The 23,569-nt window shown below is 43.0% G+C and overlaps 1 protein-coding gene across 3 annotated transcripts in view; it reads left to right on the top strand.

The window, feature by feature from the left end:
• The window catches only part of LOC103467091 (mechanistic target of rapamycin kinase), a 152,420-nt gene that overhangs the window by 116,424 nt on the left and 12,427 nt on the right, over nucleotides 1–23,569 (top strand). For all 3 annotated transcript variants that reach the window (XM_008413149.2, XM_017305688.1, XM_008413148.2), the window contains exons 38-46: nucleotides 36–153; nucleotides 2,414–2,611; nucleotides 2,695–2,795; nucleotides 2,959–3,055; nucleotides 3,565–3,663; nucleotides 3,744–3,866; nucleotides 8,052–8,234; nucleotides 9,298–9,432; nucleotides 12,724–12,898. In XM_008413149.2, the coding sequence (XP_008411371.1) occupies nucleotides 36–153; nucleotides 2,414–2,611; nucleotides 2,695–2,795; nucleotides 2,959–3,055; nucleotides 3,565–3,663; nucleotides 3,744–3,866; nucleotides 8,052–8,234; nucleotides 9,298–9,432; nucleotides 12,724–12,898 (1,229 nt within the window). The remainder of the gene's footprint in view (nucleotides 1–35; nucleotides 154–2,413; nucleotides 2,612–2,694; nucleotides 2,796–2,958; nucleotides 3,056–3,564; nucleotides 3,664–3,743; nucleotides 3,867–8,051; nucleotides 8,235–9,297; nucleotides 9,433–12,723; nucleotides 12,899–23,569) is intronic.

Genomic DNA, 23,569 nt, shown 5'->3' with positions numbered 1-23,569 from the left:
GCGCGTGCGTGCGTGTGTGTATTTCCACCATGTAGGTGCTTCTTAAAGCTGGGGGAGTGGCAGCTAAGCCTGCAAGGCATCAATGAGAGCACCATCCCTAAAGTCCTTCAGTATTACAGCAGTTCAACAGAGCATGACCGCAACTGGTACAAGGTCAGTCCCCGCCCCCCACCCCCACCCTTTAACCTCTCACCTTCAGCTCCTGCCTGGTGCCAGTAAAATCCGAGCTGTGCCAGAGAGGAAATCTCCGTCGGTGAATATTAGGCACTCCATGTTGTCACTTTTTTTAAAGCTTTTTGTTTTTCTTGGCTCATTTATATTCCTTGTTAAACAGAAGTATTTAAAGCCTGTTGTCTGTTTTTAAGGCATTAGCTAACAACACAGCTGTCAGCATTTCCTCCACTGTTTGTGTGCGTTTGTTTGTAATACCTTGTAGGGACCATTTTCCTGACACATACTATGTTGTGGGGACCCATTCCTCCTTGTGGGGACTGAAGCCTTGTCCCCACAAGGGGAAATGCTGTTTTTGGGTCAGGGGTTCGTTTTAGGACTTAGGTGTGAATTGAGTTTTAGTTAGGGTTCGGAATGTAATGGATAAGGGTTGGCAACCCAAAATGTTGAAAGATCCATATTGGACCTAAACAACAAAAAACAAATCTGTCTGGAGCCGAAAAAAATTAAAAACCTTACATAAAGCTTATGATGAAGGCAACACAGGCTTTAAGTGTTTATATGAGCTATTTTAGCCCATTATCAAAACGACTAAGTGCATATGTTCATGAGCATTCATGATTAAGTGCTTATTTTCCCTGCAGTGCTTCCTGGAAGGGATGACCCACCACGTGACTACTCTGTTGTACGATGGTGCTTTAAGTTTACCTCCCGTTACAATATGAATGTATTATGTTTCGTTGCATTGATAAAATTAAAGAAATGCAATCTGCTCCCAAATGAAGTTTGCATAACAGCAATTGCTCGTTGTAAATAATCACGTTCAGTGTGTGTTCGACAAAACAACTTAACGGAATGTGCCTCTTATCTGGGCAACAAACAGAGTGCAATAAAACGCAGCCTGCAGTTATAATATAAAACAGCAGCCTTTTGAAAAGATAAAGTAAGGTAAGGTAAAGGTACATTTTATTTATATAGCACATTTTCAGCAACAAGGCAATTCAAAATGTAAAATAACAAACGAAAAGAAAGAAAGAAAGAGAAGAGAATCTAATGTTGATTAAAGTATGTAAACTAGGAGCTCCTGTTCAGGGTTGCTAAGTATCCTCTGGTCTCTAATTTCATTTCTGGGTCGGGAGAACAGGAGTCTGAAAAATAGTCTAAAAATAGTCTAATTCCCTCTCTCTCATTACCCTCTTTCCTGTCAAAATACTTTCAAATAAAGGCCACTAGAGCCAAAAAAAAAAAAAAGTCTAACAAAGTATATAAAATTAAATTAATACAGTTTAAGTTTGATGTCTTTCCACATTACCGTATTTTTCCGACTATAAGCCGTTACTTTTTCCCCACGCTTTGAACCATGCGGCTTACAGCCCGGTGCAGCTTATATATGAATGTTTCCTCTTTTTTTTTTCTTAAAAAAATGTGTAGGTGTGGCTAATAGTAAGGTGCGCTCTGTAGTCCGGAAAGTACGGTACTCTTTTTGTTATTTTGACAATTTCTCGCTACAGTGCAAACATTCAGGTAATCCTTAAGCATTGGCATTGAATGCAAATGATTCGGTCCATGAATTATAGAAACTCTCCTCAGCTATTTTCTTCTTTTCTCTTTTGCTATCCATGGCCCACCACACACCCATTTTGTTTACAGCAGCCACATGCCTCGCACCCCGCCCAGCTGAAAGAAATGTGTCACAGGCTATGACCCAAATCTTTCTTGATGGAAATGTTGAAATTTAATATTTATTCTACACATTTTTACAGCATTGGAAAACATTAAGAATGATTGTGTTATGTTTGTCCTCCTACAGAAACCATATTAAAACAAAAAATATATTTCCCACCCCCATCTTTTTCAATTTTCAAACATTTTTGAAAAAGCTCCAGGGAGCCTCTAGGGCAGCGCTAAAGAGCCGTGGGTTGCTGACCCCTGGGTTAGGGTTAGGTTAGGGGTAAGGTTTAGACTGTAGAAATGAATGGAAGTCAATGAAAAGTCCCCAAAAATATAGCCATGCGAACGTGTGTGTATGTGTTTGTCCATCCCATACTTTCACCTCATTTATCTTGAGCAGCTGGTTTCTAAAATGAATATAGACGGGTAGTGAGATTCCTGTATCGAACTCTGGATCATAAATTGCAGTTCCGTAGGAAGAAGTCTGCCCAACCCAAACTGGAAATGTCACAAATAAACGTGGAAATCATTTCCCATTTATCTAAGACAGACAGTAAGCGTTTCTCTGCAGGCCTGGCATGCGTGGGCCGTCATGAACTTCGAGGCAGTGCTCCACTACAAGCACCAGAACCAGGGTCGCGATGAGAAGAAGAAACGGCGACACGGCAGCGGGGCGAGCGCCGCCAGCGAGGCCAGCAATAGCGACAGTGAGGTGGACAGCACCGACCACAGTCCCATGCCCTCACCGGGCCAGAAGAAGGTCAATGAGGTGAGAGCCCACCGTCTGCTTCTGTGAAAGCTTCTGGTTCGGTCCGTTTGAAAGCTACAGACTTGTTTTCTGGCTTTTGATAGGACCTCTCAAAGACTTTGCTGCTCTACACAGTACCTGCTGTTCAGGGTTTCTTCCGCTCCATTTCCCTCTCCAGAGGAAATAACCTGCAGGACACACTCAGGTGAGAGAAACAACTAGAATGCAAACAAGGCAAGCGGTCAGACTTTACAGTTTATGTGAAGGTCTGGCTGATTTCCCCATGTTAGTGAAGGGTGGCCCTTTAGTGGCTGATATCACTCTGCTCTGAGAGGAGAGGTGAGCTCACTGCGTGTTTTAACTTTCAGGGTTTTGACGTTGTGGTTTGATTACGGCCACTGGCCTGAGGTGAACGAAGCTTTGGTGGAGGGAATCAAGACCATTCAGATAGACACCTGGTTACAGGTAATGTGTGTAAAGATCAACCTCCTCCCTGAGCTGCTACTGTCTGGAGAAAAACACCGCTCCTAGTCAGAAACGACCAATCAGAGCCAACAGGACGGGCTTAATGCTGTCAATCATGCTTTTAAGCACGCTGCTCTGTCTGTTAATGGCACAGAAACAGCTTAATGTTCCAGGAAAACTATTTATTCTCCTTTACTGATGGCCATGCTAGCCATAGCGCTCACAACAGGCTACGTTGTGGGAAGCTAGCTCTAGCCTAGTAGAGGTGACATGACCCTGATTGACAGTGTTAAACCCCTTCTCTTGGCTCTGATTGGTTGTTTTTAACTGAACTGTATATTTCTTTGTCTATTTTTCTGTCATGATACAGTGGCAGTTCTAACAAATATGTAAAAACATATTTCTGTAAAAAATTAAATACGGCAGCTTTAAAACTGAGGTAGCGCTGACTTAGTTAGACTTCTGTGGCGTGTTTTGAATGTGTTGAGTTTCTTGTTTTCCTTTCCCAGGTGATTCCTCAGCTCATAGCTCGTATCGACACGCCTCGAGCACTGGTTGGCCGTCTCATCCACCAGCTGCTGACAGACATCGGCCGTTACCATCCGCAGGTACTCTGCCACGGATTTTCACCTACACAACATGGAAGGTTCAACACTACACTTTGTTGATTGTTTTACTGTTTTTTTAGGCTTTGATCTACCCGCTCACCGTGGCCTCAAAGTCCACCACCACCGCCCGGCACAATGCTGCTAACAAGATCCTGAAGAACATGTGTGAACACTGCAACACCCTGGTTCAACAAGCAATGATGGTAGAGACTGAATTATTTACAGAAACCATTATCCTTCCAACTATCCAGCTTTTAGAATAGAAGAAAGCAAAGTGAAACATTATTTTAATCACAGCTGAGCACAGATAACAAAACAAATGTTGGAATTGTGAACTTCATTCACTGAATGAACTCATTTCAAATGTGTTGCTGGCTAAAGGACAGGTGCAACAAATGTCTGAAAAAGCCAGGCTGTCCATAAAACATAAAACTGGGAGAACATGGTGCAACTAAGTGAGTAAATTAATATCAGGTCAAATGTGATCAGCTATGAAAGGTTATCTTAGAGAGGCAGAGGAAGGACAGCAGAGGAGCTGCAGTGTGAAGAAAGGGTTCAATGCGTCAAAAAGAAAATGGAGGCTTTTCATCTGAAGTGAATGACATCATCAACAGATTCAGTATCTGGACATGTTTGTGTTGAGGACAAGGCCACAGACCTTTGTTTAAAGCCTGCTGACTTCGGGCCCCAGATGGGGCCCCACTTTGCAGGATTGCATCACTGACGGGGGTAAATGGAACCAGGAATCCAGATTTCACATCCTTGTTCCACACAGACGTTTTTATTTCTCGTAATTTGGGTCAGATGAATTAAAACCCGTCCAACATGTGGCCATTTGAGGCCCTTGGAATAATCTTGGCCCCCGACTGCAGATCAAGAATGATACAAACAGATGGAGAGTTTTTGTAATTTTTTTGTAATGAGAGTTTCCATTGAAGGTTTATATATTCCTAAATGGAAATGTTGAGCACAACACAAAGAACTTTTCTTTCAAGCCAGTAAATATTTTAGGGGGGAACGGCTAAAAAATAAATATACATATATATTATTGTATTTATTTATTTTTTGGATTTTACATTTATGTCTTCATTTAAGAAGATGAATTTGTATGTCTTTCTAGGACATGAACATGATTCTCTGGACAACATTTTCAAGAGGGGGCCATGGGCCCCTTATTTTCCTACTTGGGGACACCTCTGGCAATTGCCTCTGGCAATCAAGTCGCATGTTTAGCTTAACATGCGACTTGGCCACACCCATCCATCCATTTTCTATATATCCTTGTCTAAAGTGGGGTGGGGAGGGTTGCTGGTGCCTATCTCCAGCTAACATTCCGGGCGAGAGGCGGGGTCACCCTGGACAGGTCACCAGTCTGTCGCAGGTGGGTAGACTGTACGAGATTATCAACCATTTAGCCGCGTTAGCTTAGCTACAAACTACTGTTTGCCTCCATTTCACTAGCATTTAATGAATTAAGGAAAAAAAATTACCAACATATTCATATATTTAACTTGATGTTGTCCCTGTACCTGTAAAAGGTACAGGGACAACAGATGAGTCAGTCAGCAGCAGCTCTAACCCACGTTCCTCCTGACCTGTCCTCTCCTGAGTGAAATTAAAGCTTCAGTATGTAACTTTATATAATTTTTTTTTTTCACATATTTTTTAAAACTGTCATTATGTTGTGACAGTATGGTATAAGAGGTAATGTGAAAAATGCATTTCCTCTGCCTTCTCCCATGGTTCTCTAGAAACAACCAGTCAGTGGCAGGAGAGTTTTAGTGCTGTCAATCACAATCTCATGTGGTGCTGCTCATTCTTTCTCCCCTTTGATTTGTGCCGTGCTGCAGCTAGCATAGCACAGAGCTGTGCAGATTCAAACTGTGAATGCTCAGTTTAGTTAGCATAGCTACCAATGACGGCAGATAAACGGTTTCTTGGAATGATACGTTTTTTCTCCACCATTAGCACTTTTAGCAGTAGGGGTGTAGTGACACAATAATTTCACGATACGATATACGATATTCTGGTCATGATAGGATATGTATCACGGTATTTGTTGAACGATTCTATACGATACAATCCGATACGATTCAGTGCATTTTTACAATTTTCTGAAAGATTTTAGAAGGACAGAGTGATTTTAGTGACATTTTGTGTTCCATAGACTTGAATTTAGTTRACTGAAAACTGATTAAAAGCACCAATTACACCATACCTGACTATGATTGGACAGTCTAACAGTCTGCAGCTGGACAAAATGAATCAAAGATGCAGTGAGAGAATTAGTTTCTGTCATTTAATTCATGTGGATTTGACATAAAACTTAAAAGTTTAAACCATAATCCAGGAGCAGAGTGGGGAGATTATCAGCCTCTGTAGACTCTCAATATGCAAATGATTGATTGCACTTATGTTTTTTCTTTTGGACACTGTGGCTGCATTTTGGAGTAAAAATGCAGCCACAAATGCAGTCTTTTGGACTATGGGGAAAAAGGCTTTTCTACCTTGGCTCCCGGAGTTAGCCGTGGCTGTAAGCTGTTTACTACTAGCTGCTAAAGTAGTGGCTCCGTCTCACCCCGTAGTGATCGACTCCCTGCAGCTACGCAGCGCCGCTATTCCCCTGCTTGGATCTCTGAGTAGCTGCCTCTCAGACTGCCAGGATCTCATCGTTCTCTCAGTCTCTGATACTCTTTGTCTGTTGCTAATAAAACTGATCGATCAGTCATTGTTACCATGGAAATCCTCACTGCGCCGCGGATTCCGGCTGCGGGTTTTTCCTCTTCGTCTTCCTGCTCTAAACACAGCGCCGCTGCGCGCCCGCTTCGGATGTTATCAACCCATGTTCATTCTTCAGGTAATCCTTTATATACAGAATAGAAACCGCCAAGCTAAAAACTAATTACGAAGTGAATGCTACCAGTCGAAATGTGCATTAATTTCGCGATCTCACTGCTTTTGCAGCTGCTCCGTTCGCGCCGCTACTCCTTTCCGCTTCTCCGTTCCGCTTCTCTTTCACGGATACTTGCGCAACTTTACTTCGTTTCTCAGCAACAAAATACAGCCCATCGTTATTTATTGAAGATTTTACATTTCCAAGAACACAGGAATCTAATGTTTCGTTTCGTTTTGTACGTTTGGAAGCTCATTCCCYCTCAYATAATCGGAAAAACTGGGGAATGGCGGCGCTTTTGACATTTCTCTGACAATCGGAAAAATATGGTTTACTAATTTTAGCATAACTCCAGTTATATTTGGCCTATTAACACAATTTAAAACCTGGTGTGTAGTTTATAATGTGCACTTTAAGCTATAGTTGAAAGTGAGACTGAGGGAGGCGGAGTCTCGCTGCTATGCCGTAACAAACTAGACGTTAAAAAGAGCTATAAGGTTATGGACCCCTATGGTTTAACAGATCGATACTCGCGGATGAAAAATCTACTTTCCAAGGGCGGAAAATATCGATATATATCGCCGAATCGATTTATTTATACAGCCCTATTTAGCAGTGAGTGAATGAGGCTAATTCACAGTGCTAAGAACGTCCTACTAGTTCTGATTGGTTGTTTTGGTCAGAACGGTGCATTACTTTAACCAGTAATAGTAATTCGGAAAGGAGATGGAGGAGATTGATTTTCACAGATTATCTGTCTCATAACAAACTGCTACGATATGGTGACAGCTTTAACAATTATGGGAAAACATATTTTTTATTAAAGTTAYRTACTGCAGCTTGAATAAAATGCAAYTACATAGCATTTTTGAGAAGTGTGGATTGCTTTATGTGTATTTTGCACATTGCTTTTGACTGTTGCTTGTTGGGAGAGACATTTCAGTATATAAAACTAATAGAAAAAATTTAAGCAACCTACTTGCATAATGGATGTGGACTGTTGGATGTTAAATTCATGAGCAGTAAATATTGTGCTAATTATCAGAATATAACCAAAGAAAGCAAGGCTGATGCAGGCCTTTAAAATTGTGACGCCTTTTATGGGTCAAATAGACTCAAAAAATTGTAACAGCAGCTGCGTGGGGGGGGACCCAATCTAATTTTTTGTCAGGGTTCCAAGATTTCTGGCGGCRCCCCTGGTGAGTATATAAACCTGGCTTTTTGTTTACCAGCTGTTACATAAAGGATCTGTTTTCGGTTAAAAAAATTAAAAAACATAGGAAACCCCTGCAGTTTTTCATTAAGAATCAGAAACATTGAGCATTCTGGATGATATCTCTCTGAAAAACGTGGTTGTGTTAGCCCGGGGGCCTCTGGCAATTGCCTCTGGCAATCAAGTTGCATGTTTAGCTTAACATGCGACATGTTAACATGTGTTATGAAATTAATATCTCACAGCAGCCTGACCTTTTATCTGTTGTCTTTCTTCATCCAGGTGAGCGAGGAGCTTATCCGCGTCGCTATCTTGTGGCATGAGATGTGGCACGAGGGCCTTGAGGAAGCTTCTCGTCTTTACTTTGGCGAGCGTAATGTAAAGGGCATGTTTGCTGTCCTGGAGCCACTGCATGCCATGATGGAGAGAGGACCACAAACCCTCAAAGAGACTTCATTCAACCAGGCAGGTGTCAGATTTTTACAAAGTGCACTTTGGGTTTGTCTTTTGATGTTTAGCATGTTTTCTGGTTCATAGGCAAGGCCAATTTATTTCTATAGTAAATTTTGTGTACAAGACGGTTCATAGTGCTTTATAGAAAAATCAAGAATAAGAGTTCCCAAACAGATCAGACTCATTGGTRCAAATTTAAAACATAAGAAATATGAGGAAAGACTCATTGACTTATAGGAAAAAAATATAGGCAACATATTTTCAGCTGTCACATGCACAGATATGACAGCTGTGTAATGCAGTCACAGTCATACAGTTACCAAAAATAAATAAAATAGTTCTTCAGCTGAGTCGTGACTGCACGACACAGCTGTCATATAACAAACAACAACAAACCCAAGTGAAATGCGCTCCTTTAGGTAAACAGTCGCTTAACAAAGTGGGATTTGTATCTCTAAACTGCACACAGTGGCTGTGTTACAGTGACTGTATTTCATCATATCTTCCCATTTATTGATGCTCTCATTTGAGGAGAAAACAGTAAAACTAACAATCCCAACTACAGGCAGTTTTGGGGAGTTTTAAACATTAATTGGGATTTGTTGTGACAAAAGCAAATTACAATTTTATGATAAGAAATTTATCATGATAAACGAATGATACGATACATGCCCAGCAYTAGTGAGCAGGCCATTACAGTAGTCTGACCTGCTGGGGACAAAAGCATGGATTCAGGTTTCAAGGTCTGATTTAGACACAATTTCCCTCCTGCTGCCAGTGACACATAGACTTATCTGCATAGTTGTGGTAGGACACATTATAGTTCTGAGTTAACTAGCACACTGGAAGCATGAACAAGTTGAACAGTAAGGGTCCAAAGATTGACCCTTGAGAAATCCCACAGGTCTGACAGTTTCTAAGGTCAATAAAATTCCTGCAGTCCTTGAGAAAGAACCAATTTAAAGCCATACATATAAAAATATGTCACTTTGTTTCATGGTTGTTCGTGTTGCTTCATCTAATCCATCGACTGATTTTTTTTCTTCACTTTTCATCTCCATTTTTCTTTTTCCAGGCTTACGGCAGAGATTTGATGGAGGCCCAGGACTGGTGCAGGAAGTACATGCGCTCTGGGAATGTGAAAGACCTGACGCAGGCCTGGGACCTTTACTACCACGTGTTCAGACGCATCTCCAAGCAGCTGCCTCAGGTTGGTGGAAAGGATCCAATTGCTGTTTTGTAACCAAACAAGAACAAATAGTTAGCTTTATATACTTTCACTTTATTTTGCAAAAACACAATATCTTACCAAGGATTTCTAGTGCAAATGTCTTGGTACACTGCAAATAAGACAAAAATAACTTTTCAGCAAGATGTTGGAGCTGGTTTTGAGTCAATAATTTCCTAATATTGATGAAAAAGTATTGGTTCCATTGATTATTGTGAAATAACCATCGTCCGTTCAACATGGGAAAAATGTCTTGCTATAAGCGAAATATCTGATAGTGGAACCAATACTTTTTCATCAGTATTAGGGTATTATGGACTCAACACAAGCTCCTATATCTTGCTGAAAAGTTACTTGTAAGTTATTTTTGTGTTATTTATAGTGTAGTATAACATTTGCAGTAGAAACTAGACCAAAATAACTGGGTAATATTTTTGTTTTTGCAGTGTAATGTGATTATATGTGTACTGTAACATCCAAACTTCAGACAAAGGAAACAACTTTGACAGACTGGAGAATGTTTGGAATGTCATGTGAAAAATCCAAGACTGGAGACTTCGGGAGGTTTAGTTGTAGTTTAATAAGACTTCAGAAAGCTAGCACTGCACTGCACACACTGTGATCCACTCCAGATCTGATAGCTTTTTTTTCCATTTTCTGTCGCAACTTTTTCCTTATAAATAAATCCAGCTGACTGTGTCTCAGCTGCATCAATTAACATAAAAAGAAAAAGAGAAATATCTGTACAATCTCTCTGGCAGCATGCCAACAGCACGGAGGAGAAAAATCTTACATTTTCCCACTTCTGAGGAGTTCATCGCCATTAATAATGTTGGACAGAACTGAAAGAAGKCAGGGGCTTATGAAACAGGACGATGGTTATTGTTTAAAAATAATGATCAATACATTTTTGTCAGACATGATTTTTCAGTTATTTTAATGACGTCTTTGTTTATTTGCACACAGGCCTCGCCTTTATTTTAATCAGCTTTCTCCACCTTATATTGTGTTCACACATAATACGGCCGAATCTAGCAAAAATAAATCTGCCCTCATTTTAATTAGAGCCACACAATATACTAAATCGTATGTGTCCTTGCAAAATTTGTGCCTGTAGGTCGCAATCTCAAGGATTGGGTGAAAATTTAGTGTCAGTAATTTAGACTGAATATTTTTCCAGTTGTATGGATTAATATTGCCCCTAATTGCCACATCTGGTAAATAGATTGATTGGCTGAGATATTAAAACTCATGAAGACCGGTGGACATTGTGGGGAAAAAACAAAACAAACCAAACAAAAGAATAACGGGATTACGTGTAATCAGTACCATCATCCCAAATACATATTTTACTAACACAATGTCCCAATGTCTTCATTATTGTGAGAAGGCTCCCAATAAAACCTGGCCTCTTAATCGGACGATTATAATTATTAGTGAAACGTAGACGATTTCCAGTCCTGGATTTTACTTTTCCTACAGTTACAGGTGAAATACCCCCACCAAATAAAAAATATCAGTTCTTAGAGCAGCAATCAACAAATGTCATCCCAAACGGGTCCAATTCAACTGTAAAAAAATTAAGTTTTGTCCAAATTCATCTTAACTCAGGTCAGTTTTTTTACAATCATATAGTCAGGTTCAGATCACATAATGAGATGTATTGTATCCTAACTTAATGAAGAACAATCAAATTCAATTGATCCTGTGAGGCCAACTTTTAAAAAACTATCCACCTAAGGAAGTCCAGTTCTGGTCCTGTTTGGTCTGCTTTAATCCAACTCTAGTTTGTTTGCCTAGAGAATACGGTTCATCTGTGGAAGTCTGAATGTGAAATCAAACTGATGTGGACCAAGCAAGTGAACTCTGGTCCCTAAAAACCTCAATTTGGTTCTGGTTGAAGTGAAGTGTGGACATAAGCGGACCAGAAGCAGGAAGCCGACTACAGCGTAGGGCATTCTGGGTAAAATCAACCAAAACAGACACACTAGCCTGGCGCTAACTGGAGATAAGGATCATGGTCTTTTACCAAAGAGAGAGGAGAAATCCTACAACCACCAAAGTCTGACAACACTTCCTTTTCTTCCTTTTGGTGAAGAAGGCAGTTGCGCTCAATGTCTTCTTCAGACATTTTCATGTTGTTTCCTTCATTGGTTCTTGGTGGGGAGCTGAATAGATTTTTCAAAGGGTTAGGTTTGTTTGACTCAGAGCAGTGTCAAGGTGAACCACCAGCAGCTGAAAATGTAACAAATGTTGCAACTTTGGACCCCAGTGGAACTTAGTCTGTGAGTCTATGAAGCATGAAAACAGAGATGGGCTCCGTACCAGAGAACATTTCTCTTCTTTATAGTGGCTGTTAAAGACCTGCTGAGTGTCTCTAAACACATGGAAATCTAACATCATCTTATCTTATTACAGCTGTCCGAAAATTTTCAATAACCTCAGTGATATTTTTTACTTATTGTATTTTCTTCCTTAAAAATATATATTTTTAAAATATTAAAAAACATATATTTAAAAAAATATATATATTTTTAATAATATCAAAAAATAATATTAATATTATTATTAATAATATGTTATTTTGAAGCTCTGTCAAAATGTGACTGTGAACATTCCTAAGAATTTTACGTACAAGCCTTTTTAGAAAGAATGTATAAAAAGTCTGATTCACTTTAAGAATCAGGTCCGGTTCACTTTAAAATCCAGGTCCGGTCCGGTTCACTTTAAAATGAGAATGGAATGGAGCCGGTTCCTCCTGCTGTTGTCTCACAGTTGTAGAATCATTCTGTCTGCAGCTTTTACACCAAAGAAGAAGCAGAGACACTAATGCTGCTCGTCATTCCAGCACGACCTTGCTCCCTGCTGGGACATTTCAGAACGCAGCACAGAAAAACCCAGCAGTATAACTGTGTGCTAAGAGCAGAGACAATATTTGACCACAGGACGTCAACAGCAACAAATCATCTGCTGGATTCATCCAAACAGCAGATTTAGAGCCAGCCCGAGCCAGCTTCATGTCTGGTGACCATTAAACTCTTTCAACTCTGGTTAAGGTCTCCAGATCGAGTAAACTCACAGAGAAACTTAAAGTTATGGGTTGTCCGCGTTGCGTCTTAACTTCAGCAAGGTGGAACCTCAACCTCTGTATAAGCCGGTGTCTGGTAACATTTGCATGGTTTTAGGCTCTATTGTTGTTTTTTTTTTCCTTTTTCCAAGCTCAGCAGACTCCACAGTAATTGTCTGTTCCTGTCCTACATGCTCGCCTCACAGCTCACCTCCCTGGAGCTGCAGTACGTTTCTCCCAAGCTGCTGATGTGTYGCGACCTGGAGCTGGCTGTGCCTGGCACGTACGACCCCAACCAGCCTATCATTCGCATCCAGTCCATCGCTCCCTCGCTGCAGGTCATCACCTCCAAGCAGCGCCCACGCAAGCTCACCATCATGGGTAAGATGAGGAAATTGCAGTAATACATGGCTGTTCTGAGTCCCGTTTACAGGAGCAGAGCAGATTAGAGAGCGCTGGCTCAGGCCCAAACAGGAAGCCGCCTTGGGGTCAGAGGTTAAGACTTTATTTAAAGTTCATTTTCTGGGGGAAGGTTTGTGTGGGGCTAATAGAGGAGCATCAATCCTTCATTTTCTGCAGTTGAAGGAAGGCAGGAAAATGGTGAAGCAAAGCCAATTGCAAAACAACCAGAATACATTGATTTGTCACCTCGACCTGTTTTCATATAATTACCCAGTCATATTTTTATATTTCCTGTCAACTTAACATATTTTAATACAAAAACACAGTGGACCGCTGGTGGACCACCTCGGCACCCCGACCACTGGGCTTACCAAGTTTTCTGGGGGAAACCCTGAAGGAGAAATTCTTCTTCTGCTATTGCCTAGTTGTCAGTAATGAAATATGACAGTGAAGATGATATGAAATGACACAGGAGCCACTTTGTCCATCAGTCACAGCTTCACACCGATTCGCTGGATGTTTTTCTGCTTTGTTCTTAGGTCTGTAAAAGATGATGGCTAATATTGAGTCTTATGGCCAAACTTTTGCAAATGGAGAAGACTCAGCAAACTGCTCCTCCGAGCCGTTCACAGAGCGTTCTGCCCTCTCTCTTCTAGAGCAGGTCTTTTATTTAGGAAAAACAAGAGTGTGAAAAGATAAACAGCAAAGACAGATGGCAAGCACTATCTACACACACAGGTCATCTAGCCCTTTCCCTTGGGAGGGATTTCTCCCAAGGGTGGAGGGAACAATACGTTCTTGGTGCAAAAAGTTTTAACACAGACAAGACTGAATGAAAATTACGTCAATACTGATTAATATAAGACTGATTAATAATCTAAAGTAAGGCTGTTGTAAACGATTATTTTAGTAATCGAGTAATTTATCGATTTTTCTTACGATTAATCAAGTAATCGGATACAAACAATTATGAAATAAAATATTGGTAAATCTTCCATAACACCAGTGTTACTATCGGATATCAACATCAGTCTATTTTTTCCACATTTGAGCTTCCCTACCAGTTACTTTTTTGTAGACCGGGGGAGCAATACGAGATATTTACCGCTCTTCCGTTCAGAAACTCATCTACCAGCCATGTTCCGCCTCCCGTTTGTTCAGACCGGGATGATATAAGTTTATTGTGCGGTTCGTCCGTAAAGCTGCTCTTACCCTATAAGCATCAACCCTCAGCCGCCTGCCGTGTTCAGTCTCTCCGCTCACCTGTATAAATCCTCCTCAGCTTCTTCCCGCCGTTCAACCAGCAGCTCCGGAGCAGAAAGGCTGCCGAACTCCCGGCATCGCGCCGGTCATTTTAAGGATGTTTATTGGTCCCACAAAAACGATGAAAACCCGGAATTATCACCAATCAGTAAAATCCCCGCGGGCCGAACTTGAAGATTGGACGTTATGCCGCTAACACGTAGCTTCCGTCAACAACTCAGAGGCGGAAGTCAGAGCTCCGCGCAACGCAAATAATGTTCCAGCTGAAACACGGTGCGCTAAATGATAAAACATAAATTAACGAAACTTCGAGGCAGGTCAATTTTCCTCGAGGAATTTTAATAATCGAGGTACTCGAATCACTCGAGGAATCGTTTCAGCCCTAATCTAAAGTAATTAATGAATGATATATAAATGTAAAAATAACAAAAAATCTCAACATTCCCTTCTTTTTTTATCATTTTAACGTGTGTGAACTACTAAGCACAGAAAAGAAAAGACATAGTGAGAAACCAATAAATGCAAACCTTTTTTTTCCTAGTCTAAACATAGAAATTCACCATAAAATGAATATAATGAGTAAATAAAAAATGTAAGATAAAAAGAAACCGCAGAAAATCAAATGCAGTTTTATCATCGCAAACACCATTTGTTTTCACATTCTCAGTGTAGGAGTCATTCATCAAATCATTTAATCTTTTTATTTATTATTTATTTACATCTACCAGGTTTGCTTAAAGTATCAGAATTTCACTTAACCTTGCATTTCAGACAAGTTAACAATGTAAGTTTTAAAATTAAATGGTCAATAATCTCATCCGTTACTCAATTCTTGAGTACAGTTTGTCTGTTCTCATAATTTTCATTCATTCCAACCTGAAAAGTGACACAAACACAAAACCAATTTCAATTTGTTGATTCTTTATATAATTAAACTTTAAATTAAATGTTCGAGTTAAATGCAGACAAATACTTCATTTAGTTCCAAACTAGTATCTCTTTTAAAAGGAAAAATGAAACATTTGCAAATCATTATTAGCTTAGAATCTCTAATAAATTTTTTAGTTGGTGTAATTTAGTGGCATAGTTCTATTAGTCCTTTGCTTAACTTTTAGTGATTACAGTTTGTTCCTTCACGGTTTCCCAGCCTATGGCTCATGGGCCCTAAGAGGATCACTGGTCCTTCTGTTAAGGACTGAGTTAACAGGTACAAAGTGAAAGATTTTACCTAACATTGTACCTAAAAGCCTTCAAAATGTTCTTTTCTAGATATATCATTCCTATATGCAAACAGGATTAGTAAGCAAACAAGTTTTTGTTGCAGTAGCAGTGTATCACGGTGTGTGTGCAACTTATCTCGGCTCTTTGCTGTCTCGCTTCTTGCTTGCCCCTCTTGCTGCTGGCGTTGCTGCAGCTGGTCCTCCGTCTCTCCTCCAGCTCCCTGTCAGTCCAACTGGCTCTGGTGTTGGATTTTTGACTTATCCAGACCGTCCCTCGGTGAATGTCCAGGTTGTCCACCAATGAAACAAGCGTCAAACAGTTCAGTTTGCTGTCTTCGTCTCTGAAGCACAGTATTTTTCTTCTCCACGCTGATGTCAAAAAGTAAACCAGTGGAGGTTGTAAGAGTTCGGTTGCAGCCAAACACAGGGATGTAGTTCCAGTCCAAATGTCCAGCAGGACACCATACAGTAGTTTTCTGCATGGCAGTTCCCAGGTGTACCGGAATTAGGTCCAGCAGACACTTCAGTGCCTTCAGTGCTCAGGTGGTAGAAATCTCTACTGTCCTTTATTGGCTTCTTTATCACTGTCATTGGCTTGTGATGAGGGAGGGACGTCATCTGATCCATTGCAGGACAGGCCTGAGTTGAAGTCAGAAGTCATATGCACCTCAGCAAGGCTCAGACAGAAGAAAAAAGGAAAGAAGCAAATAGGAGTAGATTAGGGTTTGTCTGTCTTTCTGTGTTTTTTACATAAATATGTTCTAAATATCTTTTCTTTCTTGTGATCGTATAGTTTTTAGCCACTTATTACCCAACAATTTTAGAAGTCATAAATCATTTGCTTATTCAAACACATATAAACATGAAACATGTTAAAGTCTGTCGTCTCTTATTCTTTACAATATAACATTTTAAAGTGTAAAATGTAAGCTTATGTTAACCTAGTCTGAATGAACATCTCGTCAAAAAACATTGGATTACTCTAAATTTGTTGATCTGTGCTGTAAACTGTGGAGCCAGCGGGCAGCCCTCCTCTCAAGGCTTAAGAGAGATATGAGGCTGGATAATGTCCTGGTCGGTACCTTACTCTGATCACTGACCCCTTGGTGCAAAAAGTTTTAACACAGACGAGACTAAATAAAAATTACGTCAATACTGATTAATATAAGACTGATTAATAATCTAAAGTAATAATAAATGAATGATATATAAATGTAAAAAGGATAACACAAAAAAATCACAACATCCTGTAGAGTTTCTTCTCGCATTGAGTTCGTCTTCAGTTTGTTTATCTAAACTCACCAGTGGCTTTTCTGCCAGCGCTGGGTGGTTCTGTAGTTTGTTTATCTGACTCACCAGAGGCGTTTCTACTTGCGCTGAGTGGTTCTATAGTTTGTTTATCTGACTCACCTGTGGCGTCTCTGCTCATCCTGAGTTCATCTTTGGTTATGACTCGCTGGTGGCGTTTCTGCTCACGCTGAGTTCGTAGCTTCGACTGGGGTTTTCCTACAACGGAGTCGCCGGTGGCGTTTTCTGCTCGTGTTGACTTCTAGTTGGTGGCGGGCTAATCATGCCTCTCACCAGTATGATGCTGGAAAATTTATGATGCTCAACCTGTCTGGCTCCGCTTCAGCCTGACGACGGGCATGACTTGTGTCCCTCCTGTCTTGGTGTGAAACATCTCTGGGAAGCGCTGTCGGATACCGCTTGCCCCAACTGTTGTGTCATGCCCTGGTCGGCCAGGCTGGATCAGTTTGCTGCAATGGAGCAGCCTACCGACTGGGCGCGGGCATTGCGCCGCAGTCCGTTGCCATCAAGACAGGCGATGTGTAGAAGGCCTACTGTGGCTGCATCTTCGGTGCCTGTGAAGCGAGCCAGACGGACTGTTGCAGGGAGGTTGTCCACAAGAGTGGATCACCTCACTACTGAGCTGGCCCAAATGAAGACCCTCCTCCAATCCTTTCGGGCTGATGGTGATTGCAGTGCGGCTCTCCCTCCCGAGCAGGATGAAGCATCAGTGAATGATGACGATGTTATTTCGGTGGCGGCCTCTGGCACCCGTTTCTGTAAGGACCTTCTGGAGATGGGCTCCAGGCCTCTGGGTCTGACTCCATTGCCTTCCAGGAGGATATTACGGAGGAGTCTGTGACAGACGCCATTCGAACGACTCTTGCCCGTTTACAGATTGGGGTTCTTTAGGCGCAGTAGATCAGAGGCTGCCTTTGTGGTTCCTCCCTCTGAAGAGAAACTACATCCTTGCTGGTCAGACACCAAGGCGCTTTCACATCTGACAACGGATGGTAGGGTCCTGGTGGCCATGCAGGAGGCACCACGGGTTGCCTTGGGGCAGATGCCAGTGATGGAACCGGGCATTGCCTCTCTTATTATTCCATCTGATGAGGCTTTGCTGCATAATGCCCGTTGTCTGCGGCCTCAATGCCATATTACTGATGACCTTCTCTGCAAGGCCTATGACTCTGGGGCCCGAATGGGCCAGATTGGGAACTCTCTCTCTCATCTTATGCTGATTCTGTCTTCCTCCTTGGAATCTGTTCCACTGCACCACCCCATGCAAGGCCTGATTGATGCATCTCTGCAGACCTTTGCTCTCATGACGAGAGAGCTTGGACGCACACTTTCCACACTGGTGCACGTTCGCCGCCAGGTCTGGTTGGCGCTGTCGCCACTTACTGAGCCTTGTAGGAGAACCCTCTGGGCCGTGTCTGTAGTTCCGGGGAAACTTTTCGACTCTGCAGCACTGGACTCCTTCGACCGTTCAGCTCAGGCTTCTCGAACAAGGCAGAGGCTGGCAGAGCTTCACAGACGTGGTCGCCAACCAGTTGGCACTTGGGCGGCTACTGGTCCTTCATGGAGGTCCTCGCGCCCAACTCCTCCTTCCATTGAGTCCCAGGGTCTGGTGCCAGGTCAGAGATCGGTCCAAAGACCTGCTCCAGATCAGGGAAACCGGGCTCGAGATCAAGCTGGGTTCAGGTCATCTCACCCCTTTCGAGCCGCACAGTCTGGCCGGCGTCCTCCCAAGCCTTCAAGTGGCCGGGGGGCCCGCAGATGATGCCTTAGGGCCGGCAGTCGGTTATTTTACCCCGGGACAGCTCGGCTTCTGGGCTGCCCACACCCTGGACTTGTGGGTGTTATCCACCCTGTCCTGGGGTTACCGTCTTCAATTCCGCCGCTGGGTCAGGATGACTCTGATCTGCGACCTAGTGAAGGCACAGGCACTGAACCAAGAAGACGACCAGGGTCTACGTCCAGTCTTGGACCTCAGGGACCTGAATGTGTACTTGAAGGTAATGCCTTTTTGTATGATGACCACCAAGGAAGTGTTGCAGGCGATTTCTCCGGGCGATTGGTTCACTTCTATAGATCTCAGGGATGCTTATTTTCATGTAAATAATCTCTCTGCCCCATTGGCGGTTTCTTCGTTTTGCCTTTCAGGGGAGGCACTTCCAGTTCAGGGTCCTCCCGTTCAGACTTTCACTGACTCACAGGGTGTTCACCCGATGTGTYGCAGCAGCCCTCTCTCCTCTGCAGGCACAAAGATTGAGGATCCTTCCGTATCTGGACGACTGGCTGATTTGTGCCACGACACGGGACCAGGTGGTTCGAGACACTCTGTTAGGGCTCCATCATTTGATATGCTTGGACTTCCAGGTGAACATGGAGAAAAGCAGTCTGACTCCCTCACAAGAGACTACCTTCCTGGGCATTGCCATAAATTCCATCTCAATGACTGCTTGCCCGTCACCCCAGCAGGTCAACAGTATATTAAACATGCTCCCAGAATTCAGGTGCGGCATGGCACTGCCTCTTGTGCGGTATCTTCAGCTTCTGGGCCGAAGATACCGCTTCTCACCACTTCCCCGCTGCAGTGCCTTTGGGGCTGCTGTCATTGCGGCCCCTCCAGATGTGGTTGAACGGCTTGAATCTAGACCCCACACGGAACACTCATTGTCTCAGAAGACTTCGGGTTGGGCCTTAGTGTCTTCGGTATCTGTCCCAAAGGAGGGGGAGGTTGTTTGTGATGACAGGGGTCCCACTCGGTTCCCTCCCGTGTCGTCGGGAAGTTGTGTTTATGGATGCATGCTCCATGGGCAGGGTGCAACCTGGCGGGGTCAAATGGCACAGGGGAGATGGTCCCAGCGGCAGAGCAGGGAACACATCAATGTCCTGAAATTACAGGCTGTGCTTCTGGCTCTTCAGAGTTTTCTTCCAGGCCAGGGGAAGCATGTGCTGGTGAGGTCAGACAATACCACTGTGGTTTTTCACATCAACCACCAGGGGGGGACCAGGTCAAGGAAACTGTTGTGCTTGACTCATCGGCTTCTGACCTGGGCAGCTCCATACTTGACCAGCCTCAGAGCGGCCTACATCCCAGGGCCACAGAACATGCCAGCAGATCTTCTATCCCATCAGAAACCACTTCCAGGAGAGTGGAAGCTTCACCAAGAGGTAGTGGAGGGCATCTGGAAGGTCTTTGGCAGGGTGGACATAGACCTCTTTGTCTTAAGGGACACATTTCACTGTCCCCTTTTGTTCTCCTTGGACGACAGCAGGGGGGCTGTCCATGCGTGCTGTCTATGCTAACATGTGGGCAGTCTTTGCCGTGATAAAGGGAAGGACCCGGCAGTGTTCAGTCTCTGACATACTGACCTTCCTGCAGGCATTACTGGATCGAGGACGGTCTCCATCTATTTTWAAAGTGTATGTGGCTGCCATTTCCTGTTGGCATGTCGGTCTGAATGGTTATTTGGTGGGCTGAGACAAGGACGTTTTACTGTTTTTGAGAGGTGCTAGGCATTTGCACCCACCCAATCACCCTGTGGCATCGGCGTGGGACCTGTTTCTGGTGATTGAGGCTTTTCGGTCCCTCCCATTTGAGCCCTTGGCATCTGCAGACCTCAAATGGCTCTCACTGAAGACGGCAATCCTTCTGGCGATGGTTTCCGCAAAGTGTGTGGGGGAATTGCAGGCTTTCTTGATAGCCGAGCCCTTCTGCCGGTGGAATCCTGATGGCTCATGTGTTACCCTGTGGCCTGATGTAGCATTTATTCCTAAGGTGTCACTGGCAGCAGGCAGTACCCAGCCGCTTCATCTTGCCCGGTTTGACACCGGATGCTCCTCCAAACCGCTGTGTCCTGTTCGTGCCCTTGAGGCATCAATGCCACGGCATCCTTATGAAAGATGGATAGCCTTTTTGTTTGTTACACTAGCTCACATAAAGGTCAGGCACTTTCTAAGTAGAGACTGCAGAGACCACACTGGGTTGTGGATTTGATCTCCAAGGCCTTACAGGACCGGCCACTGCCAGCAGGAGTGAGGTGCCACTCTACAAGGGGCATGTCGACCTCGTTTGCTGCCATGACTGGGGTGCCGTTGGACGTTATATGCCATGCGGCCTCCTGGAAATCACCTAATACCTTTATTCGGTTTTACAGGGTGAATGTGACTGTGCCCCATCCCCTTCAAGGAATTCTGGAACAGCATGCCTCTTCATCACATTAATAATAATAATAACAATAACAATCTTTATTGTCATTATAAAACCATGCAATGGTTTACATAGATTATGAAATTAATAAAAATATTGCTACAGGGTATTTAATGCTATCGGGTATAAACTGTTCTTCACCCTGTGGCCATACTGTTTGTTCTTGCTTTAATGCTCTTGTATCTGCAGCCACATGGCAGCAGCTGGAACAAATTGTGACCGGGGTGTGAAGAGTCTTTTAAAATATCCTTGGCTTTCCTGAGGCAGCTGGACCTGTGGAGATCTTCAAGAGAAGGCAGAGAGCAGCCAATGGTCTTCTCAGCAGATTTTATGATTCTCTGGAGAGTCTTCCTCTGTGCTGCTGTGCAGCTGAGGAACCACACACAGAGACAATAGCAGATGATGCTTTCAATAGAGCATCGATAGAAGGACACCAGCAGTTTTTGAGAAATATTGTTCATCCTCAGGACTCTCAGGAAATAGTCTCTGCTGGGCCTTCTTTGCCAGTTCAGCTGTGTTTACATCCCAGGCCAGGTTATCCATTATGTGAACTCCCAGGAAACGGAAGTTTGACACCCTCTCCGCAGATGTTTAGTGGTTCAATGTCTCTTCTAAAATTCTCCTAAAATCCACTATGACCTCCTTGGTCTTGGCTGTTTAGGATCAAGTTGTTGTCAGTGCACCATTCTCTCAGTCGCTCCACCTCGTTTCTGTAGGCAGACTCATCGTCCCCTCAGGGGACGTTACCACCATCGCCACTACAGTTGTATCGTCTGCAAATTTAACGAGGGTGGTATTTTGATGGACAGAAACACAATCGTGTGTACAGCGTAAAGAGCAGAGGGCTCTTTACGCTGTACACAACCTTGAGGAGAGCCAGTATCAATGTTGATGGATGAAGAGGTATGGGGGTCCATTCTGACTCTTTGTTTGCGATTCATCAGGAAGTCCTTAATCCAGCAACAGCTGGAAGAAGGGATTCCCAGGTCTGCCAGTTTACACACTAATCTGTCAGGGAGGATGGTGTTAAATGCCGAGCTGAAATTGATGAAGACGATACGTGCGTAGCTATCTCGAGGTGGGACAAGACATTGTGCAGGACAGTGGCAACAGCATCTTTAGTTGACCTGTTAGCAAATGTTCTTCAATCCTCTCCTTGTAGTCCCTTTTAGCTTTCCTGATTCCTCTTTTTAGGTTGCTTTGTGCCAAGCTGTAGAGGTCCTTGTCCCCAGACTTGAAAGCAGCATTTCTTTCTTAAGCAGCTGGTGGACCTCTCTGGTCATCCATGACTTTCTGTTTGGGAAGATCCTGATACGTTTTTTCACTGTAATAATATCAGTGCAGGTTTTGATGTAACAAAGAATGCTGTTAAAGAATTAGGTGGGTGGTGTAGTGGTTGTCCCTTGAATGTTGCCGATTCCTCGTGACCTTGTTGACATAAGTCATCCAGTGCTTGAAGCACCTCCTCTGGCGGTCAGTAGGAATGACAGAATGAAAGTTACTACTGTAACTACGGTTCTATGAATCCCGGACGACCGCCAGAGTGCTTGGTCCCTCAGAATCCTTGCTTCTCGCGAGAAGGTTGAGGGATTAAACGCTGGGTGCCACGTGACTATATAGAGCAGGTCCTCGAGGGCCAGTGTCCTGCAACTCTTAGATGTCTCCCTGGTCCAACACACTTGAATCCAACAGCTGAATCACCTCCTATGTTCAGTCAAGTTCTCCAGAGTCCTGCTAACAACCTCATTATTTGACTCAGGTGTGTTGAAGTAGAGATGCACCTAAAAGTTCCAGGAGTCCGGCCCTCAAGGCCTGGAGTTGCCCACCCCTGATATAGTCACGTGGGTCTTCGGCAGGTCACAGGTGACTTTGTTGTCATTTGTACTCGACCCTGCGCATGCACAAGAATGATCACTCAGTGCTTGAAGCACCGCCTCTGGCTGTCATCCAGGAGTCATAGAACCGTAGTTACAGTAGTAACTTTCATTTCAGCCATTTGTCTGCTAGTTTAGCATTGTATTTTTCATAAATGTTTAGTTTCAGTTTAGTTTTTATTAATTTCAGTTCTACACGGTAAAAACACAGAATCTTTCCAAATAATTTTGTCAAATTTTTGTGTAAATATCTTAAAAATTATATCTGAAAATATCTTAACAATTGCATAAAAAAGTCCCAGAAAACAACACAGTTTATAGAAAATGTGTTCTCTTAGGTCAAGTGACTGACCAAACATACCAGGCAAATAAAGACGGCTTTTGTGATATTCTTTTTTAAATCTGTGAAATCTGCTATATAAATATAATTGACTTGCTTACTTATTAATGGCAGAATAACTTTCAAAAGTTCAGCAAACAAGTAACTCACTCAGTCAAAGCAGGTTTTGTTTGAGCTTTTCTAGTGGAGGTTAAAGTTTCGTACTTTATATATGACATAATACGGTCTATAGAAATAGACCTTATTTGGGAAATATTTGTCTTGGATATAAAAACAATACAGTAATAACACTATAGGTCACATGTGTCAAACTCAAGGCCCGCGGGCCACATGTGGTCCCCCCCCCCCAGCGTTTTATAGGCCCATGATTAACTTAAAATAGGTTTTGACCACAAATTGACTTCAAACTACATCTCCCATAATGCATTCCGATTGTTACCAGCCAAC

The sequence above is a fragment of the Poecilia reticulata genome, linkage group LG7 (assembly GCF_000633615.1).
Source record: "Poecilia reticulata strain Guanapo linkage group LG7, Guppy_female_1.0+MT, whole genome shotgun sequence".
NCBI lineage: Eukaryota > Metazoa > Chordata > Actinopteri > Cyprinodontiformes > Poeciliidae > Poecilia > Poecilia reticulata.
This window is presented reverse-complemented; position numbering and strand designations above follow the sequence as displayed.